This window comes from Phascolarctos cinereus, unplaced genomic scaffold, assembly GCF_003287225.1.
Source record: "Phascolarctos cinereus isolate Bilbo 61053 unplaced genomic scaffold, phaCin_HiC Scaffold_7;HRSCAF=346, whole genome shotgun sequence".
Lineage (NCBI taxonomy): Eukaryota > Metazoa > Chordata > Mammalia > Diprotodontia > Phascolarctidae > Phascolarctos > Phascolarctos cinereus.
In genome coordinates this window covers 30883989-30909087 of record NW_027556180.1, presented here as the reverse complement: position 1 = coordinate 30909087, position 25099 = coordinate 30883989, and the positions used below count along the sequence as shown (strand labels likewise).

The 25099-nt window shown below is 42.3% G+C and overlaps 2 protein-coding genes across 2 annotated transcripts in view; one reads left to right on the top strand and one right to left on the bottom strand.

Moving 5' to 3' along the window:
• Window positions 1–19789, top strand: part of LRRC31 (leucine rich repeat containing 31) — a 25472-nt gene extending 5683 nt beyond the window's left edge. The window contains 8 exon segments of the mRNA XM_020980262.2: window positions 3112–3261; window positions 7682–7849; window positions 10344–10511; window positions 10698–10868; window positions 12647–12814; window positions 13647–13814; window positions 14361–14528; window positions 17185–19789. Coding sequence (XP_020835921.1) covers window positions 3112–3261; window positions 7682–7849; window positions 10344–10511; window positions 10698–10868; window positions 12647–12814; window positions 13647–13814; window positions 14361–14528; window positions 17185–17516 — 1493 coding nt within the window. The 3' untranslated portion in view covers window positions 17517–19789.
• Window positions 19639–25099, bottom strand: part of LRRIQ4 (leucine rich repeats and IQ motif containing 4) — a 19308-nt gene continuing 13847 nt past the window's right edge. Inside the window, 4 exon segments of the mRNA XM_020980240.2 lie at window positions 19639–19726; window positions 22458–22703; window positions 24830–24912; window positions 24915–25025. Of these exon segments, the coding sequence (XP_020835899.1) occupies window positions 22557–22703; window positions 24830–24912; window positions 24915–25025 (341 nt within the window). The 3' untranslated portion in view covers window positions 19639–19726; window positions 22458–22556.

Below are 25099 nucleotides of genomic sequence, written 5' to 3'. Positions count from 1 at the left end.
ATTTGAGAGGAGCGGGATGTTTGAGGAAGCCACTTCTGGAGAAGATAGATGGGGAAGGGATTAAAGGAATATAAACAGGGGTTAGCCTTGGCAAGGGGAAGGGCCATATAGCTGTCAAAGACTGAGGTAAAGGAAGGAGTGAGGGCTGACCCTCCTCTTGTGTGTCTGAGGAAGGAGATGTAGTGAGAGGTGGGGAAAAGTGGTCAGTGCTGTGGCCAGGCTATGGGAAGCCTTTGTAAAACATGCTTGCTCTGATGATAGGACCATTAGAACTAAATCGCCACTAACTTCTAAATGGCACCATATTAATTTTAGGATAAGTAGCCAGGAAGAAATAAATAACCTTCTGAGTCCTGGTCTTACAGATGTAAATACAAATAACAACTGGAAATATCACCGAAGTACTGATGAAATGTGAAGAACTCTAGGAACTAAAATCTATATTTCAAGGAGAATATATGAAACATTTCCTTTTTTGAGTCAATAGTATTTGTTCAGATAAACATAAAAAGTAGGTGGAGGGATGGTAGCTATATATACCTATCAAGCCAGATACCATATAAAGTAGCTACAGATATGTATTTAATATAATAATACTTAATATAATGAAATTTTAATAAAATAAATATTTGCAAGAATTATGAACTTATATACACAAAATAAATGTAATAATAATTGTTGTTGTTATTGTTCAGCCTTGTCCAACTGTCTGTGACCCCATGTGGGGTTTTCTTGGCAAAAATATTGGAGCGGTTCTCCATTTCCTTCTCCAGCTCAGGAGTTGCACCATAGGGCAGTTGGTTTGTGAGTCATAAATTAAGAGCTGGAAGGGACTTCAGATACTATCTAGTCCATCTCACTCATCTTTTTTTAAAGATTAGTAAACTGAGGCCCAGATAGGTTAAGTGAATTTTCTAAGGTCACACAGGTAGCAGAGCCAAGATCTGAACCCAGGTCCTTTGGTTTTGTGCATTTTCAGTAGCTGTCTTCCATGCCTGAAATACTCCCCCTCCTCTTCTCCATTTCCTGGCTTCAAGTCTCCGATAAAATCTCATTTTTTGTAAGAATCCTTTTCAAATGTAGTGTTTTCCCTCTGAAGTCACCTCTGATGTAACTGGTATATGTCTGGTTTGCACATAGTTGTTTTCATGTTTTCTCCCCCATTAGACTGTGAGCTCTGTAAAGGTGGTCTTTTGCCTTTCTTGGCTTCATCGCTGCTTAGCCAGTGCCTGGCACACAGCAAGAGGTTTGGCACCCTTTCCTCCCTACCATTCTGTCTCTCAGACGATGTTGGTCGGTCTGAGCCATCCACAAACTTAGGGGCGGGTGCCAGGATTATTCAGCTGGTGCCTAAGCTTGCTTACGATGTTTTATAGAAATTGGAGACGTGATTATTGTGTAGCCAGAGGATGTTCATTGTTGGATGTGCTTTCGAGAGAATTATAACGTACATTACTATGTATTAAATAAGTTATGATTTCTCATGTTGTATGCTACTGCATCACCCATGATGTCATCGGTCCTCTTTGAAAACAAAGCACGAACAACACAGTTATCATGCCTCTCTACATATAGCATATACATATGCTTTATATACCTATATCTAGTAGATGTATGTATATATTGCATTTCATGTATATATATATATATATAACATTTTGTCACTACTATGGCAATATGCAATGTCACATATGTACTACTATTAATGTATGTAAGAATTATTTTTTGCACAAGCAATGCTTTGGTCTAATTATCTATACTACTAGCCGTATTTTTTTTTATTGTATTCTAAATATTCCACTGCCACAAGAGCTCCTGTTTACTGCGTGCCCTTATGATACGATTAATTACAATACTTTGGAGAAAATCACCAGCAACTATATTATCTATTCATTTTGATGCCTATCAGGATATTGATGATGTTACGTTGTAGATGTTTAAATGCAGCCCCATGCAATTTTCCAAAACTGCAAACTATTTATTTGGGTAAAAAATTTAAAGAGAAGAGAGAAAGATTAGGAGGTACTGGAGTAGTGGCGGTACAAGGTAGGATGAAAGGTCACTGGCCTTTTCAATCTTTTCTAACTAACCAAGTCCTGGTAATCTGCATAGAATGAAGGATAATGATAGCTGAAAATCAAAAGTAATTCCCTTACCACGATTTAACTCAGCATCTTTCCTATTTTAGGAAATAGAGCCATGGAGAGATTTTCTCCCGTTATGAGTTGCAATAAGGAATGACAACTAAAACGGACTACTGACAACAAGTCAAATGAAAGTTGAGCTGCATGAGTAAGAGGGAAATGTAGGCAAGAACAGAATTCATAGAGTAGATATGATCTTAGCTTGCGCATGTGCTACGTTCTGGTGCAATTTGAGAGGAAGAGATTCTCAGTTATCGGCTGTAAGGGCTGCAGCTTTCCCCTGTTGCAGAGAGGCTTACTAAGCATGACATTCCCAGTAGACGGTATTAAACATCCTTGGACATAACGGGAGACCAGCTAAAGTGAAGAAGAGATGCCCAGCAGAGTACAGTGTTTAGTGATATTGATTTAGGAGCAGACATACATAGCAGACAACAGTGCTACAACACTGGGGGTTCTGCAGCACTGGATAAATGAGTTGCCCCTGTACCTGGGTGTCCTGGACACACACATTTCCTATGTATATATGTTCTGTGTGAGATGCTTTGCATGTTCCCCTTTCCTATTGAAAAGACAATTTGTGGAAGGGTGAGCAACAGAGGAAGCCATTCTATTGTTACTTTTTCCCCCACTATTATTCTATTTCATTAAATGCCTTCGCTTTTGAACATAATGTGTCTTCTAGCTTCCTAGTTACGTGTAAGCTCATTGATAGGGGCTTTTGAGCTATAATTTACAGAGGATTCTGCTAGCAAAGTAGCTAGAACCTAGGTTAGCTTTCTGAGCATCTTCAAGTGAGAGGGATCCAAGATGCTACAAATGTAAAGCAAAGTGCAAACTTTAGAGTACGATTGTTATTGGTATTACCCTCGTACCTTGCACAGCATCGTGTACAACATGAAGCTGTGGTGTGATGGAATGAAGGAATGAATCTAACTACAACTCCCTCTTTATTTTTATGCCACAGTAGAGTCTCAGTCACTTGGTACAGAAACAGATTTAGAATCGAATACAGCTAAGATGGAGCCGTTCCTGCAGAGGCTGGGAAAGAAGCCCAGCAGCAGAAGCATTGATCTAAGCAACTGTGGATTGACATCAATGGACACTGCTGAACTCGGTGGGTGTAGACAAGATAAGTGGGCTGAGCGCGAACTCTTATTGGCCTAGGGACTTCAGACAAGCAACAAAACCTCTCAGAACCCAAGTTTCTCCATCTCTTAAATGAGAATAATAATTTGTATTATTATCACATGTCACCTGTCATATGTTGTATATTTATTCTAGATTCAAAGAGTTTACATTGAGTTTATAAGACAGCTTCCTTTGGTTCCTGTTTCTTCTTGGTGGTATGATCCAATTCTTAATTGCCTCTTGCTCCGTAGACAACATCTGTTGTTGCAGATTAAATGAGTCCTCAGAACACACTGATAAACTGGAGCCCTGCCTCGGCCCCAAAAGGCATGCCATGTGTGGCTTTTTAATTACCCGTGGAGTAAAAAGGCGCATTATCAGCAAGAAACATCTGCTTGGCCTAAATTGGAGGCTGGGTGGGAAGAAAGATGACCTTGGTTTCTCGCTCCAAGAATAATTCGTTCAACTAAACTCTGTGTCTATCCTGACATGGAAACACCATGCAAGTGGTACCTACAAATAAAAAAGAACACATCTAAGTTTGTTTTGGGGAGGGGGGGTTGTTGTTGTTGTTGTTGTTGTTGTTATTGTTTTACCAAAGTGTCATGTCACTGAGAAAGAAAAGGAGGCTTTAGCAGGAGGCCTCCATCACCAGCCAAGACACCACTTGTCATTGTGTCTGTATGACCTGGGTACGCTTGGGCCAGTCATCTTCCCTTTGGGGGCTTCACTTGGCTCATCTGGGAGGGGGATCACTTCACAGTCTCATACAAGGCCACCGATAGTCCCATAGGAAAGGAATTTTTAAATTTAAATATTATAAACTCACATATTACAGCTGGAATGAACTTACTTCAACCTATTCATTTTACAAACGTGGAAGCCAAGGTCCAGAGAGGGGAAGCAATTTGGCCAAGTTTATACTGTTAATTAGCGGCCAATCTAGGGCTGGAATTCAGGTCTCCCGACTTTTAGGTTCTTTCTGCTACAACATTATAATTTTTCTCTGCCACTATGGCATGTGAGCCCCTGTTCCTGTTGAAAGAATGACATTGTTGGAGCCTTTTTATTTTATTTGGAATTTCAGGGATGCTTGTTGTTATTTATATCCATTATTTACTAATATAATCACTAGCTACCTTCCCACCCACATCATTGAAGCCTTCCTTGCAACAAAGAAAGGAATTGCACAAAAGTAACTTTAAAAGAGAGAGAAGAGATGAAGAAAGGGATGAATTCAGAGAAACGTAGGAAGACTTAAATGAACTGATTCAGAGTAAAGTGAGCAAAACCAGAGCTACAAGGTTTACAATAACAATGCTGTTGTAAAGAAAAACAACTTTGAGAGACTCACCAATGCAATGACCGTGACCCCAGAAGAATGCTACCCACCTTTTGCCAAGGAAGTCATGGGCTACAGGTACAGACTGAGACCTACATTTTCAGACATCCAATGTATGGATATGTTTTGCTTGACTATACTTATCTTTTACAAGGAAGGGCTTGGGGAGTGAAGGATAGTTATATAGACGAGTGAGAGTGATGCAAAAAAAAAAACAGCGATAAAACATTTTAAAAATACACAGAAGAGAAGAAAAGGAAGTTTAGAAAGGTGCATGGATAAGCAGATCAGTATTATTACTACCAGGTTAAATTTAATACCATATTTTATTGTTTTAAATTATTTTTAAAAATAAATATATTTAAAACTGCATATAATATTCATGATCTCATATTCAATCCTCTTTTATTCTTCTTTAATTATCTTTTTGTTGGTTCTTTTTCTTCTTTAATTAACACTTTCTAATAGTAGATTTATGTATCTATAGCAGTCCTCAGAACGTATTGATAAACTGGAGCCCTACATAGGCCCCAAAGGTGTGCCATATATGGCTTTTTAAGTACCCCTGGAGTAAAAAGGAGTACCATCATCAGGAAACATCTGCTTGGGCTAAATTTGAGCCTTGATGGGAAGAGAAATTACCTTGGTTTTTCCCTCCAAGAATTATTCATTTAACCAAACTCCATCATGACATAGAAATAAATAGATAAAGAGAATACAGCTTTTTTTTCTTCTTTTTTGCAGTGGGAAAGGGAAGAGGAATATTTATGAACAAGAAAACCAGCTTATTCCCTGTGTCAGCGGCAGCCCTATCCGCCCTGTAGGCTAGTCAAGATTTTCCTTAAAAGTTACTGCAGCCATCTGTGAGACATAATTGACCTGGGGACAAAGGCTTGGGTCTTTGATGTGACTTCCCTTCTGTGTGCACCAGGTTGTCTTAAATCGGGCCCAGATGACAGCGCTCTCTGTGGCCTGGTCCTTCATCTGCTCAAACTCCTCCAATCAACTGTTTCTCTTTAGCAAATGCCTCAGCTCCTCCTCATCCTTCCTCTTCAAGCGAGTGGGAGGGGAGGAGCTCTTTACATTGTGTGAGGAGAGCAGAAGCATTGTAGATACCTGAAGTTTGTTGTGATTCAGTCATGTTCAATTGCGCCTGACCCTTCAAGACCTCATTTGAGATTTTCTTGACAGATATACTGTAATGGTTTGCCATTTCCTTCTCCAGTTCATTTTACAGATGAGGAAATTGAGGCAAACAGGGTTAAGTGACTTGCCCAGGGTCATACAGCTAGTAAGTGTCTGAAGCCATATTTGAACTCAGAAAGATGAATCTTCTTGACCCCAGTCCCAGAGCTCTATCCATTGAGATACCTAGCTGCCCCAAAATCTAAAGTAACTGAATTTAGAAGCGCTCACTCCAGCCCTTTCCCCACAAGGACTAGTATAGGTTCAGTGTTCTTTTGTTCAGAATTCATTGGATCTTATTTTGCCTTTGGGAAGTTATAAAAACATGAATCAATAAAATCTCTTCTCTGTCTAGCTCCAATCTTCATGTTCAGAATGTTCTTAGCAGTTATGAAAATCTATCTCTCCCTGGATATATTGCCACTCACTTGCCTCTCTCTCAGCTATATTTAAACCTGAAGGCTACACAAAAATCAGTACTGTAATGGACAGTCTTAGACAAACAGGTTTCTTTTAAAATAAGTGGCAAAACAGAAAACAAGCAAAGTCTTAGTGAACAAGAAATGGTAAAGTACATTCATCTTTCCCTAAAGGGAGAATAAGAAGGGGAAGAGGCAAAGTATGGAAATATAGAATTCATTGAGTTCTGTCTCTGTCCCCTAGCACTCTGCATGGCTCTATCCAGCTTAAGCTCAGCCCACATAACAGTCCTTTTGTGGCAGTTACAATGCCCTCCTCTCCTTACTTCCCAGATTGTCCCAACTAAAGCTGCTTGTTTGAGGAGGCCGTGACGTTGGGTGTCAGGCAGTCCCTGCTTTCTCACACCATCTCCCCACTGCTTCTCTCTCCAATACTCCAATACTCTTCTCCACAGTGCACTTGCTTACTTCTCACCTCTCCCCATCTTTCAGGACAAAAGAGACTGTCTTTTCAGACATAGCTCCTTTAATCCTTGAGTCAGAGAACACTGGGGCTTTCTGCTCTGATTCACTACCATCATCTTTATTCATTCCAAATCCTTGGCCAGAGGGGTCCTACATTTATATATGACAATGCCATGTTTATTGATATTTGTCAAATTCTTAACTTTTTAAAATTTTTTGGGGGCAACTAGATGGTGCAGTGGATAGAGCACCGGCCCTGGATTCAGGAGGACCTGAGTTCAAATCCGGCCTCGGACACATAACACTTACTAGCTGTGTGACCCTGGCAAGTCACTTAACCCCATTGCCTAGCCAAAAAAATAAATAAATAAAATAATTTTTTAAAACCCAATTAAAAAAGTGACCAAATATGGTAATATCATAGGGGACTGGCCAATGAATACAATCACTTGGAGAAGGACAAATGTATTTCAACATCTTTTCCCTGGGACCAAAATTGGTCATTGCATTTTATTGAATTTTTAGTGTTGTTTTCATTAACATTACTGTAGTCACTGTGTATCTAGGCTTTGCTTTCTTCATTGTGCATACACGTCTTTTGGAGGGACATGATATTATGCTTATTTTCTCAAGGAATTAAATCCAGAGTAAACATACTGTTTGTACTGCAGGAAATAAAAGCACACCCCACCCTTCTTTTCTTTACCTTATATTGCTAAATATACAAAAAAAAAGTCAGTGAGCAATGAACAAAAAATCTTTTTAATAACATTTTATCTTTTATTTTTGTATCACCTTCACTTCCCAGTGTATCCCTTCCCTTACCTCATCTACGGTAACCCCTTATCAGAAAGAATAAAAAAAGAATGAAAGAAAGGCAGTTCAGTAAAAATAACAAGGCCGATCTAGCCCAGCAGATATACACAGTTGGGCAGTTACTGTCTAGTGATACCCATGAATTTGATGTACATGTCTGTTGTCTTGTTTCTTCCTAGTTGCTTTACTGCCTCTTCTCTCAGACCTGGAAGAACTAGATGTTTCCTGGAACGACTTCATAGGTGGAGCTCTCAAGCCAGTCATGCTGCAAATTCATCATATCAGCAAGTTAAAAATCCTCCGACTGAGTCACTGTAGACTCACAACCAATGATGTCTTAGCATTGGGTATGATGCATGTTTGCTTGAAAGAGGAAATATGGAGAATTCTCAATTAGGGACAGGGCAACCTGTAATCACAAAGCTCTAATGTCTATCCAATCATCCCCAGACATGACCAGGAAAACATTTAGAATGTCCACCATGCTTTTACCAGAATTTCTCTCCCTAATGATAAGAACAAAAATAATGGATTGAAATCAAGGAAAAGTTTATTAAGCACCTACTTATTAAACAAGAAATTGTTTGGGGCACTGGAGGAGAATCAACAATGCAAATGACAGGGTCCGAGCCCTCAAAGAGCTTGCATTCCAACTGGGTATAGATGAAAGAAACACAAAGAGCTGTAACACACATTTGAAAACGATGACCGCTTAGGGCAGGAACCAACAAGGTGTTGGGACTGAGGGGGAATCAAGGCAAGTTTCTTAAAGAAAGTGGCATCTGAGCAGGGCACCCAGCTCCATTCAGGTCAACACCTACTCTGTGCCAAGCATTGTGCTAGGGGCTGGGGATACAAAGACAAAAATGAAACCATCCTTGCCCTCAGGGGGCTTACCTTCTCTTGGTGGGTTACAATGACAATATAGATAAGCAAAACAAAGTATAAAAGAGGACAAAATGGTATCTGCTGTTTTCTTCATTTAGGGAACTCCCAAAAGAGGAAATTCCCTCTGCCAACCAGTTGGCATACTCCCTACCATTTAGAGTCTTAACAGAATTGCCTGAAGCATTGAAAAGTTAAGTGACTTGTCTGGGGTCACTCAGTCAGGATGTATCTATAGCTAAAGAAAGATCATTGTATTCATGTTCTCTTTTTTTTTTTCAAAGAAAGAAGAGGTGTTAAGAGAGCTTTCTAGATCTTTCTATTTTTAAGACTGATCATGGGACTTTCCTACTAAAAAAACCTTCAATAGTTCTCCATAGAAGCAGATCTTTCCAGTTTTAAGACTAGCTAGCTATCTATATTGCCTCCAAACAAGTATATACAAAGTATTTTTAAGAGGTGATAATAATAATAGCAATAAATAAATAATAATAAATAGCTAGCATTTATATAGTACCTACTAAAAGCCAGATAGAGTGCATTGGCCCCAATGCCTTCTCTTTGAATTAATCTGAATTAATGAAGAAGGAGTTAATAGGTAAAGGGAAGAGCAGAAAATGCCTTGTGTAGAAAGTGGTACTTGGGAAGGGAGAGCTTCTAAGTGATGGAATGAAACAGAAAAGTTCTTGACAGACATGGAAACTCACCTATTTATTGCCACAGTCAAGAGATGGAACCCTGATAATAAAACACAGTGAGTGATCCACTTTAATTGGAACACAATACACAAAGGATAAGATGGAATAAGGAAGGTAGTGGTTTTAGCAATCAGAGCTGGGGATCAGGAGTACTTTTGGTTTAAGGGAGAGCTTAACCAAAACTCAACAGAAGTGGGAAAGCACAGGATAATTAGGGGAATAATGAGGGGCACAGGTCGGCTATTGTGTGGAATATATGAAGGGAAACCTGAAAGAGTAGGCTGTGGTCAAACTGTGAAGAGTTTGGGATGCCAACTCAAGAATCTGGTAGACAGTGGAGCGCCATGGAAGGTTTTTTAGTAGGAAAGTCCCATGATCAGTTATGGATTGGAATGGTTAATATGGAAGAGGTGTGTAGGCTGATTAGAGAGGGGAGAAACTGAAGGCAATGGGACCCGTTGGAAGGCTTTTACATTCAATCAAGTGAGCCATGATGAAGTCTCAACCTAGACGCATAGGAGGTCAGATTTAGAAACAAACTGAATGTGAGGACTGAGGGAGAAACTGGAAAGAGAGAAGAGAGGACCCTTTCCACTGCATCCCCTCTCATGAGGCACCAGACCCTCAATGCCCCTTGGTTGTACCCACATAATTTGGAACTTGGCTCTGTCTGCCCTCCTCTGGTGAGGCCCTGTGCTTCAGGCCTCTCCTATTTACTCTTCTCCCTGTCAAAAACATAACTGTCCTATATTCTCCAGAGCGATTTAGAACTCCTTTGCTGAACTGACTTCTACTCATCAAGGAAAATTATTTGCCTGCCTGTTTGCTCCCTTTGCTCTTCCCTTCCTGCCCCAACCCTGGCAGCTGAGAAGTCCTTTTTCAAGACTATCTGGCCTTTCACCCACCCAGGTTAGGAATCCCTTTCTGTCCCATTGCCTTTTCCATAGTCCTGCTCCCCTGGCTGGGCCAGAAACATTCTAAGCACCCTGTCTAGACTTTCCCCCAACTACTAGATGGTACTGCCATCAGGCTACTCATTTCTAATATTCTGTTGTTCTGTCTCTGTTGGCTCAGATAAGCATGGTATCCATGGAGTCAAAATGGGTTAATCCCTCTGTGGGCCAACAAAATGTCCTGTCTCACTTCTACTCTTGGCAACTCAAAGAAGTACCCACAGCTGAGTGGCTTCTTTTCCCATTTCCCCACCGAGCTGTGTAGAATACTGAGTTGACCTGGAGTCATGCCTAGTTTCTTACAGGAGAAGCCCTTAAAACTACTCCAGACCTAGAAGAACTCAACTTATCCTGGAACAATAATGTGGGAGGAAACCTGAGCCAGATCCTCCAGGGAATCCAAGAGGGCAGCAAAGTCCAAATCCTAAAGCTGATGGACTGTGACCTCACAGCAGAAGATGCAGCGTCTCTAGGTAAGTGGCATTTGGGAAAGGCAAGCCAAAAGCAAAATGGTGGGAGAGCTCCCAGGATTAGGTAGCTCATCGAAAGGAATTCAGCAGGCTTTTGTCCCTCCTCCCTGAATTAAAAATATAATTAGCTTCTTACTACTATTTTATTCCAATTAGTTTCATAATCAATGTTTTTCCTTTTTTTTCCAGGCCAGGTGCTACCCTGGATGCAGAATCTTGAAGTGTTTGATCTTTCCATAAATAGGAACATTGGCTATAACCTAACCAGCATTGTGCAGGGGCTGAACAATACCCCATGCTTGAAAGTATTAAAGTTACATACCTGTGGATTACTCAAGACAGCATCCAGATTTTAGGTGAGTTAAAATGGCTGAATCGTTTTTTGTTTCATTCAAAGTCCTTGGAATAAGTCTTGACCTTTGAGGTTGAGACCCCCAGCAGCTGTTCCCAGATCTCAGGTCTCTCCCTAAAGTCTGCAGCGTGGGCTATCTCCCATGTGAGGAATATCCTCCTTCCTCACCTCCACTTGTCCCATCTGGAGATGAGCCTCTCGGACCTTAGCGAGGTTGGTCCTTGGACAAGAGACATGCAGCCCATCACTGGGTCCAGCCTTCCCAAACCTGCCAGAGCTCGTGCTCTAAGATCATAGCTTTCCGCAATCAATAAGCACTTATTAAAAGCCTACTGTGTACCAGTCAGGAGCCCAGAGTGACCTCCACACCGGGGTGAGCCATCCCAAGACTTTAGTGAAAGCCTGGCAAGTAGTGACCCAGGGGGACAGAGAGAGAGAGCCTTGGAGACCAGAAGAGCTGGGTTCAGGTGTCACCTCTGACACACACGGGCCAGGACGTGCTGGGCAAGGACTGAAACTCTCAGGGCTTTAGGCAATTCTCTAGGACTCTGAGTTGTGGAGAAGATGCCAACCTGCACTGGGAGAGGGAGGTTTTGTCTGGGAGTCCTGGCCCTATCCCTGCTATGTAACACAACTAGTAAATGTTGAGAGATTAGATCAATGTCCAGGCGGATGATGTTATCCTCGTTCTTAGAGGAGCCAAAGGCATTGAGCCTCTCCAGTTTCACTGTTGCTTTCAAAAACATTATGTTCAACAGTATCATGTAATAATAATAGCTAGTATTTATACAGAACCTACTGTGTGCCAGGCACTGTGCTAGTGCTTTACAAATATTATCTCATTTAATCTGCATAACAACCCTGGAAGGTAGGTGCTGTTATTATCTCATTCTACAGTTGAGGAAACTGAGGCAAATAGAGGTTTAATGACTTGCCCAGGGCCATCCAGCTAGTAAAGGTCTGAGGCTGGATTTGAACTCAGGTCTTCCCGACTCTAGGCCTTCCACTTTTTATTTGGCTCCCCTGAATCCTATAACTAACCCAAACCTCCCCTAAGGACCAGGGTTTATTTTCTGATTTTAGGTTTGCTCAAGCTGCCAGCCAAGGAGGGACACGATCTGGGGAGCAGGGGATGCCACTTAGCTATAGAGAGGCAATCTGCCATCACCACAGAGAACTGGCCTCAGAGCCAGAAGTCCGAGGAGGGCTTCTGCTCGTATGGCCTGTGGGACCCTGGGCATGACATTCGATGTCTCAGTGTCCCTCCCGCTCTCTAAGGCCATAAGTGGCTGAGCAGTGAACGATCTGCATTGGGAGAAGTTTGCTCCTGACACCCCTGAAATCATTGTCCAATATTGTTATTCAGTAATGGGTGGGATGGTGTCGATTCTGGCCCCCCCCAAAAGTGTGTGTGTGTGTGTGTGTGTGTGTGTGTGTATAGGGGGTGTGTCTTTTTGTTGTTCAGTCATTTCAGTTGTGTCTGACCCTCCATGACCCTATTTGGGGTTTTCTTGGCAAAGACGCTGGAGTGGCTTGCCATTTCCTTCTCCAGCTCATTTTACAGATTGGGAAACTGAGGACAGCAGGGTTAAGTGTCTTGACCAGGGTCACACAGCTAGCAAATATCTGAGGTCAGATTTGAACTCAGGTTCTCCTGACTCCACCAATGAAGTCTTAAAAGCAAGAGGTTCCCAGCTACTCTCCTGCTGCGAGGAACAAAGTATATACTTTTTCATTTTCTAGTCATCTGCAGGATGTCAGAAAGGGATTCTCTTTTTCTTGGCAGGCACTGCTTTTGGACATTTGCCTGAGTTAAGGACATTGGACCTGTCCAGCAACAAGGAAGCGGGGGGAGGGTTCAAAGACTTTGCTGCCCACTTGGCTCATCTGAAGCATCTCCACGTTTTGGACCTTCACCAGTGTTCCTTATCAGAAGAGGACGTAGCATCTCTGAGTAAGAGCTGAGGAGGAGCTCCACAAATATAGACCACTGGCCACTGACAGCACAATTTCATTTCTACATTGGAACTTTCTCCTTCCTCTGCCCCAAGTCATGGCAGCAATCTGGGCACTTGGGGTGGGCCCCCAAATTAAGCAGGAGCCACCAGGGGTATCTCTGATCAAGATGGGTTTGAATCCTCTTCTGCTATTGACTGCCTGTGTGACCTTGCACACTTCGCTTCCCCTCAATGTGTCCTTATCTGTAAGAAAACTCCATCTAGGTTAAATCCTACAAGAGGGAAGTTTGTCTTTTGTGAGTCCCACCTTCTTTTTCTTTGCTTTATCTCCACAGGCATTCTCTCTCTCCCTCTCTCTAATTTACTAATGAGGAAACCAAGGCACAGAATGAGAGCCTTGGTGACTTGGCCAGGATCATAACTAGAAGTGTCTATAGATAAAGAAAGATCATCAGAATCATGTTCTTATTTTATTTTTCAAAAAGGATGATTTAGGAAATAGGGGAGATTGACTCTCAACAGTATGCTGAGAATTTGATCCTAAGTATCTGCCTCTCTGCACCGTCACTAATGAACAGCCTTCTTGTTGGATGAAAAATTGTTGGAAAGCAACCTCAAAGAATTATCTTAATCTCATCCTGTTATGTTTGGAGGAGATAAAAATAAATAAAGCTCATCTTCCCAATGCAGAGGACAGAGTTAATGGTGATTTCTTGGATCTGATCCTTCGGGAGGGCTTTAATGAATGTCTATCCTTAGGGTAGTAGTAGACCTCCATGCTCCCCTCTAACCAATTCATGAGTGTGTCCCTCTGTGATATTTTAAAAGCCCAGGTCATCCCTTTACTCTCCAGTCTTCAGGAGCTGGATCTGTCGGCCAACAGGAAGGTGGGCGGCTCTTCAGAGCATCTCTTTAGCAGGCTGCGGTTCTTACCAGAATTGGCAACTTTAGCCGTCAATGGCTGCTTGTTAAGAAAGGAAGCCTTCGCAGCTCTTGGTAAGGAAACTGTCCCGGCTCAGCACAGAGCTTGCCCTACAAAGATGCCTAGGGGAGGGAATCTCACTTTTTTTGTAATTCCTCATAAACAGTATCACATTGAAAATGGATACTTCCCTGCTACTACCATGGCGTTCTCCTCCTGCCACCATCCTCCCTCCTCCCCACATTCTCTTGGGGAAGTGGGGGGTGGCTGTGCCACAGGTATTGAGGCTGCACTCTGAGGAATTCTTTTCCTGGTGCAATTATACCTGAGAGAGTCAACTGCCTTCTATACTTCCTCCCTGCTCCCACCCAACCCATTGAACGTAAAAGAGGAGTAAAGAAAATAAATACTGGGAGAGGAGACATTTCAAACTTATACTGATATTTTCCTAATATTTCTAAATCAAAATAAATAACTTTGGGGCAAATATTTGCAGAAGAGGGAAAACAGAGATTTCAACAGCTGCATTAACCTGTTAAATCACAGCACATTGCTTTAACTCAAGCTCCATTTGGTATTTTCTCCAAGAAAACAGAAGCTGTTCATGTTTACCTTTTCAGCTGAAGCCTCCATGTATCTTCCTGCCCTGAAGATCCTTGACCTTTCTTGGAATAAGTATGTTGGAGGAAACCTGAATCTGCTTTTGCACACTCTGAAGCTTTCAGCTGCCCTCCAAGTGCTAAGACTGAGAAGCTGCTCCCTGGTTGCTGAAGATATGGCTTTCCTGGGTATGCATGTGCCTGTGACAATGAAGTCCTGGCACCTAGAACCTGCATTCCAATATGGTGGAAAATATGTGGGAAAATACTGAGCGTGGAGTGAAAGGCCATAGGTGTGATTCCTGGCTCTGCACCTTATTGTCTATGTGACCTTAGACAAGTCACTCAATTCTCCTTATCAGTAAAAGGGAGGGTTTATGCTAAAATATTTTTAAAGTCCCTTCTAACTCAAAAACTAAGACAGTTTGTGTTTGCATCAGAACGTGTCTGATATCTGTGGTGTGTAAATGCAGGGAAATAGTGGAGGGGAGGGGCTGGTAGGGAGATGGGTGATGTTCCTAGGCTACCTGGTCTCTCTTCTGTTACCAAATTATTTTTATAAAGGTGAATCTGTTTAAAATGAGCAGCAAAGGCAGCCTTGAAGGAGAAGGCATACCACAACAAAGCAGTAACAGTCTGAGGAGGTGTGTGAAAAAAATAAAGGGTTGGGGTCACAAGATAATTGATTCTATCTCCTCCCATCTTTACTCTGTAGATGTATATATGTGGTCATTTAAAAGGGGGCAGCAATTTGAGTGTAGGAATTCAGGATGAGTGTTGCCAGTCCCATTTTATAGCTAAGTGAAAGTACAGGGTAATCTACACAGTTCTTTCATAGTACCCAGGGAGCACTGGGAGGAGCTTTATCAATTCAACCCAAATATAAAGCAGTCCAAGAGGTCAGTTTTCCACCGGCACCTTCTGTGCTGCTACTGCAATCTGCCACTTATTTGTTAAATTATAGCTAAGTGGCTTCTTCCCCAAAGGAATTCATAACTCTTTTGTGAACTCCAATCAAAGCCTCAGGGCTACATGAGCTCTTTTATGAGTCAGACGCACAGCCCCATACAGTCAGCACAGTAAAAATCCCTCAAATCTGTGTTTTTGATTCCTTTGTTTCTCCCTCAGGAGGAACTCTACCAGGCCAGCTTGGGGCTGGGTTGATAAATTCCTTTTAATTCCTCTCTTGCCCCTGGATGCATGCAGATTACCCTAGAATTTCCTCTAATCACCCTGGAAGGGCAGAATGGATCTTGCATTCCTATAGCTATATCCAAACTGCTGCTCTCACCACCTCTAACCCTGACTTCCAGGCTATAAGATCAGGAAAGAAGGAAGGAAACAATTTTGTTGCAAAAATACCTTCAGATTCCCAAGATGAAGGTATAATCTAAGAAGAAACTATGGCATAATTCTTACTCAATACTAGGTCACCCACGCCTGGAATGTTTCCCTCATCTCCACTTTCTACTGAAAATCCCTAGTTTCCTTGAAAGCTCAGCTGAGGAACTACCTTTGACACAAAGCCTTTCCTGATCTACCCCATCTCCAGCTGGTAGTGCCTCCCCTGCAAATCATCTTGCATTTTTGTATGGATTTTATACACACACACACACATACACACACACACACACACACATGTTGTTGTTCAGTCATTTTTCAGTAATGTCTGCCTCTTCATGACCCCATTTGGGGTTTTCTTGGCAGAGATGCTGGAGTGGTTTGCCATTTCCTTCTCTAACTCATTTTACAGATGAGGAAACTGAGGCAAACATAGTGAAGTGCCTTGCCCAGGGTCACACAGAGAGGAAGTGTCGGAGATTACATTTAAACTCAGGAAGATAAATTTTCCTGACTCCAAGCCCTGCACTCTATCCACTGTGCCACCCACCTGATACACACACACATATGTTATCACGTAAACTTCCTATTATGTCCCAAAGTTATTAAACTGCGCACGCCCAATGACCCAGCAATACCAAAACCAGGCCTATACCGCAAAGAGACCAAAGGAAGAAGAAAGGACCCATATGTACAAAAATCTTTATAGCACCTTTTTTATACAGCAAAGTACTGGGAACTAAGAGAGTACCCATAAATTAGGGAATGGCTGGAAAAAAAAACTATGGCACATGGATGTAATCGAATACTATTTATCGTGTTATAAGAAATGATGATGGGAGTGGTTCCAGAGAAATCTGAGGAGACTCCTATGAATTGCTGCAGAGTGAAGTGAGGTAAAGCCAGGAGAAAAATTTATATAATGATATTGTAAAGAGAAACATCTTTGAAGGACTTAAGAACCCTGATTTATGCAATGACCAACCATGATGCCAGAGGACTGATGAGGAAGCGTGCTCCCTACCTCCTGACACAGAGGCGGATAGACTTAGCACACAGAATGAGACATGGCCAATTGGAGAATTTATTTTGCTTGACTACGCATATTTGTTAAAAGGATCTTGTTTTAATTTTATTTTTTTCCCCAATGGGAGATAAGGAGGCAGGAGGGAGAGAAAGAGATTTTTTTAATTAAAGAAAAGAAAATTGGAAATTGAGGGTGGGGACTCAGCACCAAGCACAGAACCTGGCATAGAGCAGAGCCAGGGACAGTGACTGGACCCATGATTTCATCGGTATGGACAATTCTCAAAGGAGGAAATTCCCTCTCCCAAAGCGAGTTGGCACATCCCGACTCAGAATTTTAGAGTTTCCCAGGACCCTGGTAGATGAAGAGACTTGCCTGGTGTCATAATTTACATGGTCAGAAGCCAAACTTGACCGCAGGTCTTCTAGATGCCCCACTGCCCCTCCCCAAGTTCACAGCGCTTTTTTTTTTTTTCAGTATCTGTTATACAAACCGGTCATCTCACCAGACTTCAGCAGCTGGATCTGAGCTACAATGACAGCATTTCAGATGAAGGCTGGGCTACGTTTAGTCAAAACGCTCTGCTCTTGAAGGAACTGACCGAGTTGGACATCAGCCTTCGGCCAGCTAACTTTCGGGAATGTGGACTGTGGTTTGGACACTTGCTAAGTGGTTTAACCAAAATGCCCATGCTCTCTGAGCTTGGAATCCAAAGATGGAGAATCCCTGCGCCTCAGCAGGAAGACCTGGAGCGTTTCAACCGCAATCACAAAAGAAGCATTCACTTTGACTACGGAGGATTCCAGTGACATCTGTTATCCCAGGGCTAAAAAAAAAAAGCCTCTTCTATTAACAATAATAATAACTCATCATTATTTATATGGCACTTGGAGGTCTACAAAGCACTTTCCTCACCCTGACTCTGGGAAGGATGTCGTGCAATTATTCTTCTGCCTTCTGAGGCTCAGAGCTAAAGTGACTTTCCCGTGGCCACAGAGTTAGGTTAAGGAAGACCTGAGTTTGAATCCTGCTGTGTGACCCTAGACAACCCACTTTAAAACTCTCTCAGCCTTGCTTTCCTCATCAACAAAATAGGGATAATAACAAAAGCATCCCCCTCACAAGGTTATTATATTAATAATAATAATAATAATAGTTATCTATCACTTTAAGGTTTACAAAGTACTTGACATACACTAACTCATTCACTCCTCTCAACAACACTGGGAAGTAGGTGCTATTATTATCCATATTTTACAGATCAGGAAACTGAGGCACAGAGGGGTTAAGGAAACCCTGGTTCTCTGGCTCCAAATGGAATACTCTTTGCACAACAGCACACTGTCTCTCAGACAAATTATTAGATTTAATAAAAAAAAAACATGGCATACAGACCAGGAAGGTGATGGTCTTGCCATGGACTCTACCCTCTTCAGAGCAGACCTGATATTTTGAGGTCTTACGAAAAAATACCAACAAGCTGGAGGGATCCAAAGGGGGGTGACCAGGATGGTAAGAGGGCTGGAAATCAGCACGGTGAAAGTCATCAGGGATTTTAGCCCAGAGGGAAAGAGACCGTTAGGAAATACACGACTGTTGACTTCAAAGATGAATGTCAAGGACTGTCATGTGGATGGAGAATTACACTTCTACTTGGCCCCATAGGGCTGAACTAAGAACAGTGACTAGAAGATTCAGTGAGGTGGATTTAGGGTGGAGATGAAGAAAACCATCCACACAGAGAAAACAAAGTGGATGAGGAATCCCTGTTGTCAGGATTATGACGTGCAGATAGACAGGAAGCCGAGAGGGTTTGTTTAGCAGTTCGTGTGGCTTGGATGGATACTGAAAGTGGACGACAAATTGGGTCCAGAATTAAATAAGGAAGAGGACTGCATGACTTTCATGAACTGGAAAGTTTCTTTAATGACTCCAAACATCTTACAGAAACAAAGGTCAGTTTTGTAAAAATACACCTTTAGCCTTCATGATATTAAAAGATGTTAATAGTTAATTTATTTTGCTTTTGCATTACCTAGACTTCCCCCATATTTCCTCTTCTCTCTCCTCCCAGGGAGCCACCCCCTATAACATAGAATTGGCCCATGTTTCTAATACCAATATACTACTATTGTTTTTGGTATGGCTGAGAATGATGGAATACCACTATCTCTGAAGAATTAAAAATGAGTATTACGCAGAGAACTATGTATGAGTATCATTCAGAGTAGGCAACTAGATGGCTCAGCGGGTAGAGTGGTGGGCCTGGAGTCAGGAAGACTTGAGTTCAAATCCGGCCTCAGACACTTATTAACTGTGTGACCCTGGGCAAGTCACTTAACGTTTGCTTGCCTTAATCCACTGGAGAAGGGAATGGCAAACCATTCCAGTATCTTTGCCAAGAAAACCCCATGTTATGTTCCAAAGAGCCACAAAGAGTCAGACATCACTAAACAACTGAATAATAACAAAATTACTCAGAAAGAAATGGAAAGATGCCTGGCGGGTACATCTATAAGGAAGCTACAGCACTTTACAAATAAGGAACAAGGAACAAGAAGGAGGAAGATAAAGGATTTCATCAAAGAATACACAATCAAATAATAAGATGGGCTGCTCACAAGGTGAGACAAGCCACGTATTCACTGGTGTCCTCACAATGTCAAGAGAAAGCGAGAGATTCCCCTCCCATGTTGAATAACTTTTTGTAGCAAAAGTGGACAAGATTCTCACAGGCCGGGCAGACATGGAGGGGTGGCAATCTGCACTGTCGGACCGAACGTCCACATAGAAGGATCACGTAACCACTTGAATATTGAAAGTAATGAAAAGCCATAGTTCCAGAGGACGCATGATGAAACATGTTCCCCACCTCCAGAGAGAAAGGGGATGGCCTCCGAGGGCAGATTCAAGCATATGTGTTTTATCTAATGCAGGAGATTGTTTTGCTTAATTATACTTATCTGTAACGGGCTTGCTTTTCTTGCTTGCGATGGGTGGGGGAAGAAGAAAATCACAACTGAAAATAAAATTGAATTTTTTTAAAAATGTAAAGAAAATAAAAAGAAAATTTTTTTAAAAATTGCTAACAGAACTGTTCCAAACTAGAATGACCACACCATGGAAGCAGTGGCTCCCCCATATCTGGATACCTTTGAGTAAGGATTGACCAACCATTTAGGGGCGATATTCTAAGGGGATTCTTCATTTCATGGTACAAGTCACACCAGATAGTCCTAGAGATTCTGTCGAGAAATCTGGGATTCCACCAATCTTACTATGTAAGAAAGTCACACTGAGTCACACTGTCATAAATTTGTCACTCAAAGGGACCTCGGAGGTCTAGACATCTAGCCCACCCTCGGAATTTTATAGATGCAGAGGCCCAGCAACTTCCCAAGGTCACCCAGCTAGTAAGTGGTAGAAATAAGATTCAGACTCAGGTCTTCTGACTCCACACCCAGAATTCTTTCTGCTCTATTAGGCTATTCTCCAGGCAGCTGGTGACTCAGGGAATAAAGAGCTGCATCTGCAGTCAGGAAGATCTGAGCTCAAATCTGGCTTCAGACACCAACTAGTTGTATGACCCTGGGCAAGTCATTTTGCCACTATCTGCCTCAGTTTCCTCCACTGCAGCACCTCCCTCATCTAGGGTTGTTGTGAGGATCAGAGATACTATTGGTAAAGAGCTCTGTACATTCTGAAGTGCTATGTAAAGGCACTGTTCTCATCAGCATTATTTAAAGGGACGTGGGGAAGACCCAGAGTCAGAAGCACAATGCACAGAGGCAGAGCAATGAAGAAGAGGCCGGCCTGATCTCGTCCCCTCCATGCAGGCCCTGGAGGAGATCACCCAGGGCATAAAGGCCCGGAGGGACCCTACAGGAGCCAAGAGGATATGTGCGATGGGGGGGGGGGTCGGTCTGTGGAGCTATCTGACGGAGTCCAATATTCCATCTGCAGAGGCAGCCAGCATTATCCTTCTGCTGTCTCATATTTCTCAGTCAGTGGACACTAAGAGCCCAGCTGGGAGCATTGTATAATGTTTATTTATTTATTTTTTTTAATTTTATTTTTGGCTAGGCAATGGGGGTTAAGTGACTTGCCCAGGGTCACACAGCTAGTAAGTGTTATGTGTCTGAGGTCAGATTTGAACTCAGGTCCTCCTGAATCCAGGTTGGTGCTCTATCCACTGTGCCACTTAGCTGTTCCCATTGTATAATATTTAAAAAAAAAAAAGGAGAGATACGTCACTACTTTACAGTCTCCCCAAGGCCTTTCATACAGTGTGGCCCTGAAGTTCAGCAAGGCCTGAACTACAATCTCACTTCCTCCACTCACCTGGTTGTGTGGCCAGGAACAAGCTTCTAACCTCTGCAAACCTCAGTTTTCTTGTCTCTAAAATGGATTTTAGGAAAGTACTGAACCCGGGGGGAAATCATGAAGCTCATAGGAAATAATGTATTGAACATACTTTGTAAACCTCAAACACAGAAATCTAATATGAATGCGAACTTTCATTATTGTATCATTTGAGTCTCACTGTAAACCAGAGAAATCATAGGTGGGCATGCCCATTTTATAGATAAAGATAAAGGAAAAGAGAGGTTAAGTGGCTGTCTGAGGTCACACAATCGGTATAAAGCAAAGCCAGGTCTTAGAATCAGATATCTAGAGCTGGAATGGACCTTAGAAGTCAACTAGAGGGGCAGCTAGGTGGCACAGTGGATGGAGTGCTGGCCCTGGAGTCAGGAGGACCTGAGTTCAAATCCAGCCTCAGATCAGACACTTGACACTTACTAGCTGTGTGACCCTGGGCAAGTCACTTAACCCCAATTGCCTCACAAAGAAAAAAAAAGGATTAAAAAAAAAAGAAGTCAACTAGACCATCACCTCCCATTTTACAAAGGAGGAAAGTGAGGCCCAGACAGATGAATTAACTTGATTTAAGCCACCCAGCCTATCGGCTTGGCTTCAGGCCTTGAGATTACAGATCGAAAGCTTAGATCACAGATCGTAGAAAGAACCTGAAAAGTCAACTAGTTCAACCTCCCTCGTTTTACAGAGAAGGAAGTGACTTGTCCAGGGTCACACAGCCCATGAGTTCCTGGACTCCCAACTCCAGGTCTGACACTCTTTCCACCCGACCACAAGCACAGGGATATTTTCAATAACCAACCCTCCAAAGATCAACCATAAGACTGAGCTTTTTTTATCTAAAAAAAAAAAAGAATGTTTCCCTGGGGCCCATAGATTTTACAGTTACTAACAATGAAGATAAGGCCGAGGAAATGTTATAATAATAACAATAATTAATAATTATAACAATATCTAATATTCATGTAGTGCCAGGCCTTTTATACTTACTACCTCATTTGATCATCACAACAACTCTGGGAGGTAGATGCTATTATTACTAGCATTTTACAGATGAGGAAACTGAGGCAGACAGCAGTGAAGTGACTTGCCCAGCATCACACAGATAATAAGTATCTGAGGTTGGATTTGAACTCAGATCCTCCTGACTCCAAGTCTAACTCACCACCCACCACTCCATAATTCTCCAGTCCAAAGCATTTGAGAAATGCCTCCTCTGTGAAAGCCCCTGTGCTAGACCCCGCAAATGCAAAGAAGAAAATGAAACAATCCCTGCCCTCCAAGAGCTTACAGTCTAACAGGAGACATTTACTAATTAAACCTCTTGGAGACATTCACAGCTAGGATTGGTATGAAAGCTTTTTAATGCTTACCCCCTTGTTCAAGAGTCAAACAGCTGGAGCCTCATCTTCCTTTCTTCCAGCCACGTTCAGGGCATTAGCCATTTTTAAAAGTCCAGCAAGAAAAAAGGATTATTTCTTTTTGCCCTTGGGCGCTGGTTTTGCTTTTTCATTTTTCTTTTCTTTCTTGTCTTTGGGAGATTTCTTTCCTTTCTTTAGCATTTTTAATGTTTCTTCAAACTCTTTCCTCACCCTCACTCCTCTGTACCAAGCCTGAATCTGAAAAGAAAATCAAGTCTGGTATTATTCAACATGACGACCAAGCAGAGAAGTCATAACCTAATCATCTCTTACTTCTAATACACAGTCTTCAAAGCAAAGGGAAGAAAATAGGACCCCATGACATGGCATTCTATCTCCCATCCTGATGCCTTTCCAAAGACTATTCTACTAGGAATATCTACCTGCTGGAATCAATCCACCAGGAAACATTTATTTAGTACTTACTAATTGACAGGCTCTGCACTAAGTGCCGGAAACACAAAGGCAAAAGACCATCCCTGCCCTCAGGACGCTTACAATTTAACCAGGAAAGACAGTTCTTGGTATGGGATAAGAGAACATGGTGGAGAAATCCAGAGGTGTGTGGCCAGATAAGAAATGAAGAGATGGCTAACCTGAGCATCCTCCTTAAATGGAAATCCCGTGAGGGGTGCTCAACCCTCCAATGAGAGACAGAGACAGACAGTAAGACACAGATGAGACAGACAGACAGACAGACAGATACAGAGAGAGCACCCATGGGCAGAGGGGACTGATGAGGCGGGAGTTCCATGGCTGACATGATCTTGTGGGAAGAAGAAAGAGAGATCTAGAGGGAAATATTTACCTGTGTATAATGGCCAAGCTTGTCATAACTCAGTATAACTTTAAATTAAAACAGCTGAGAAAAAAATAGTAGTCAATAGGAAAAATCCTGAGCTCTCCAGAAGCAAAGGTCTAGTCTAGATTTCATATTTCAGAATCCTTTGTGTTCTATAGAGCCTTACTTCTGGGTGATCCAGAGCTCTTCCTGTCGACTGCCATTGAAACTCCCAATATTCCACCCCACCAAGGTATGGAAGATGGTCATGGGGCAGGGGAAGAAATTTGAGAAGAGGGCAGTTGGATGGATGGTCCAAAACCAGATCCTGAGTCAGAGCACAGCTCGGTCCAGGACCCTAGCCTTCAGATGCTTAGTCCAGGGAATCCTTTCCATAAGGTAAGCCCAAATAATGTAATCATATTAAGCTTATCCAGTGTTTAGTAAAGAGCTCGGCACAGTAGACCCTTCAGAAATTGTGGTGACTCACCGACCAAATGATCCCCACAGTAAGCGAGTCTCTGGGAGTGAACAGCCTATAATTCTATATCAACATGTCTACGATTTCATGAACAGCTCCCTCCACTTAGCAAGACAGCAGACTATTCATGACAACGTAAGTCCTGGAACAGGGGATTCTTCACCTTTTTTTGTCATGGGTCTCCTTGGCAGTTTAGTGAAACCTAAGGACCCCTTCTCAGAATAATATTTTCAATTGCAGAAAATAGAATCCATAGAATTACAAAAGAAACCCACTGCATGGGATACAATTTTTAAGAGAAGTCTGTGGATTCTAGCATAACAATCTCTGTCCTGAAGAGCTTCTTGCAGTACCCAGAGGTGAAGTGACTTGCCCAGAGTGACCTGACTCTTCCAGGTACAGGGCCAGGTCTTGCTAACTCCGAGCCCACAACTCTAGCCACCGTGCACATGCTTCTGGGTTTGGACCACACAGGTTCTTCTTGGTTTGTATTTTTTTTTTCTAATTTCACAAACACGTCAGGTCAAGGGAAAGGAGAAGTAAAGGGAAGTGGGAGGGGAGAAGGAGCCAGTAAAATGCTGAATAAGATATTGGGACATCCTCTTGGGCATCTCGCATCCTTCCAAGGAGAATGTCCATGAGCATCTCCCAATATCTGATCCCCGTTCACAAATAAGACTACATGATGTCCCTAGGCCAGGGGCACCTTACCAGGAGTCTGGGAACTTTACAAAAAATACCTTGAGGTCTATATTTTAATATAATTGCTTTCCTTAGTAATTTTACCTATTTTAGGTATTTAAAAACATTTCTTTCAGCAGTGGTCCATAAGCTTCACCAGAGTGCCACAGAGGTCCAGGACACCAAAAACTATTTTCTTTTGGGGAGGGCCTTTCTAGATGTCTAGCCAGATGCTGTGGTCCCAACACACATACACATACACATACACACACACACACACACATACACATACACACACACGAACACGAACACATACATACACGCATACACATGCATGCACACCCATACACATCTATCATTGGGTGTGTCTACTGATTCTACCTTAGTGGCCATAACTTTCGTGAATCTCTTTTCCTGTAAGTAATGCCATATTGCTGGAATGCCCATATCACACACTTCTTCCAAGGGTCTTCCATGGGATTTCCTTCTAGGTTGAGAACCTCAAGGCTCTCTAGACTGTCCATGTTTTCTGGAAGTTCAGACAAGTAGTTGTTCTCAAGAATCAGTGTCTTCAAACCTAAAACACAAGAGAGGATTTACCTTTTCGAAACCAAATGACTGTTAGCAGCCCAGTGCCAGCTCCTTAAATAT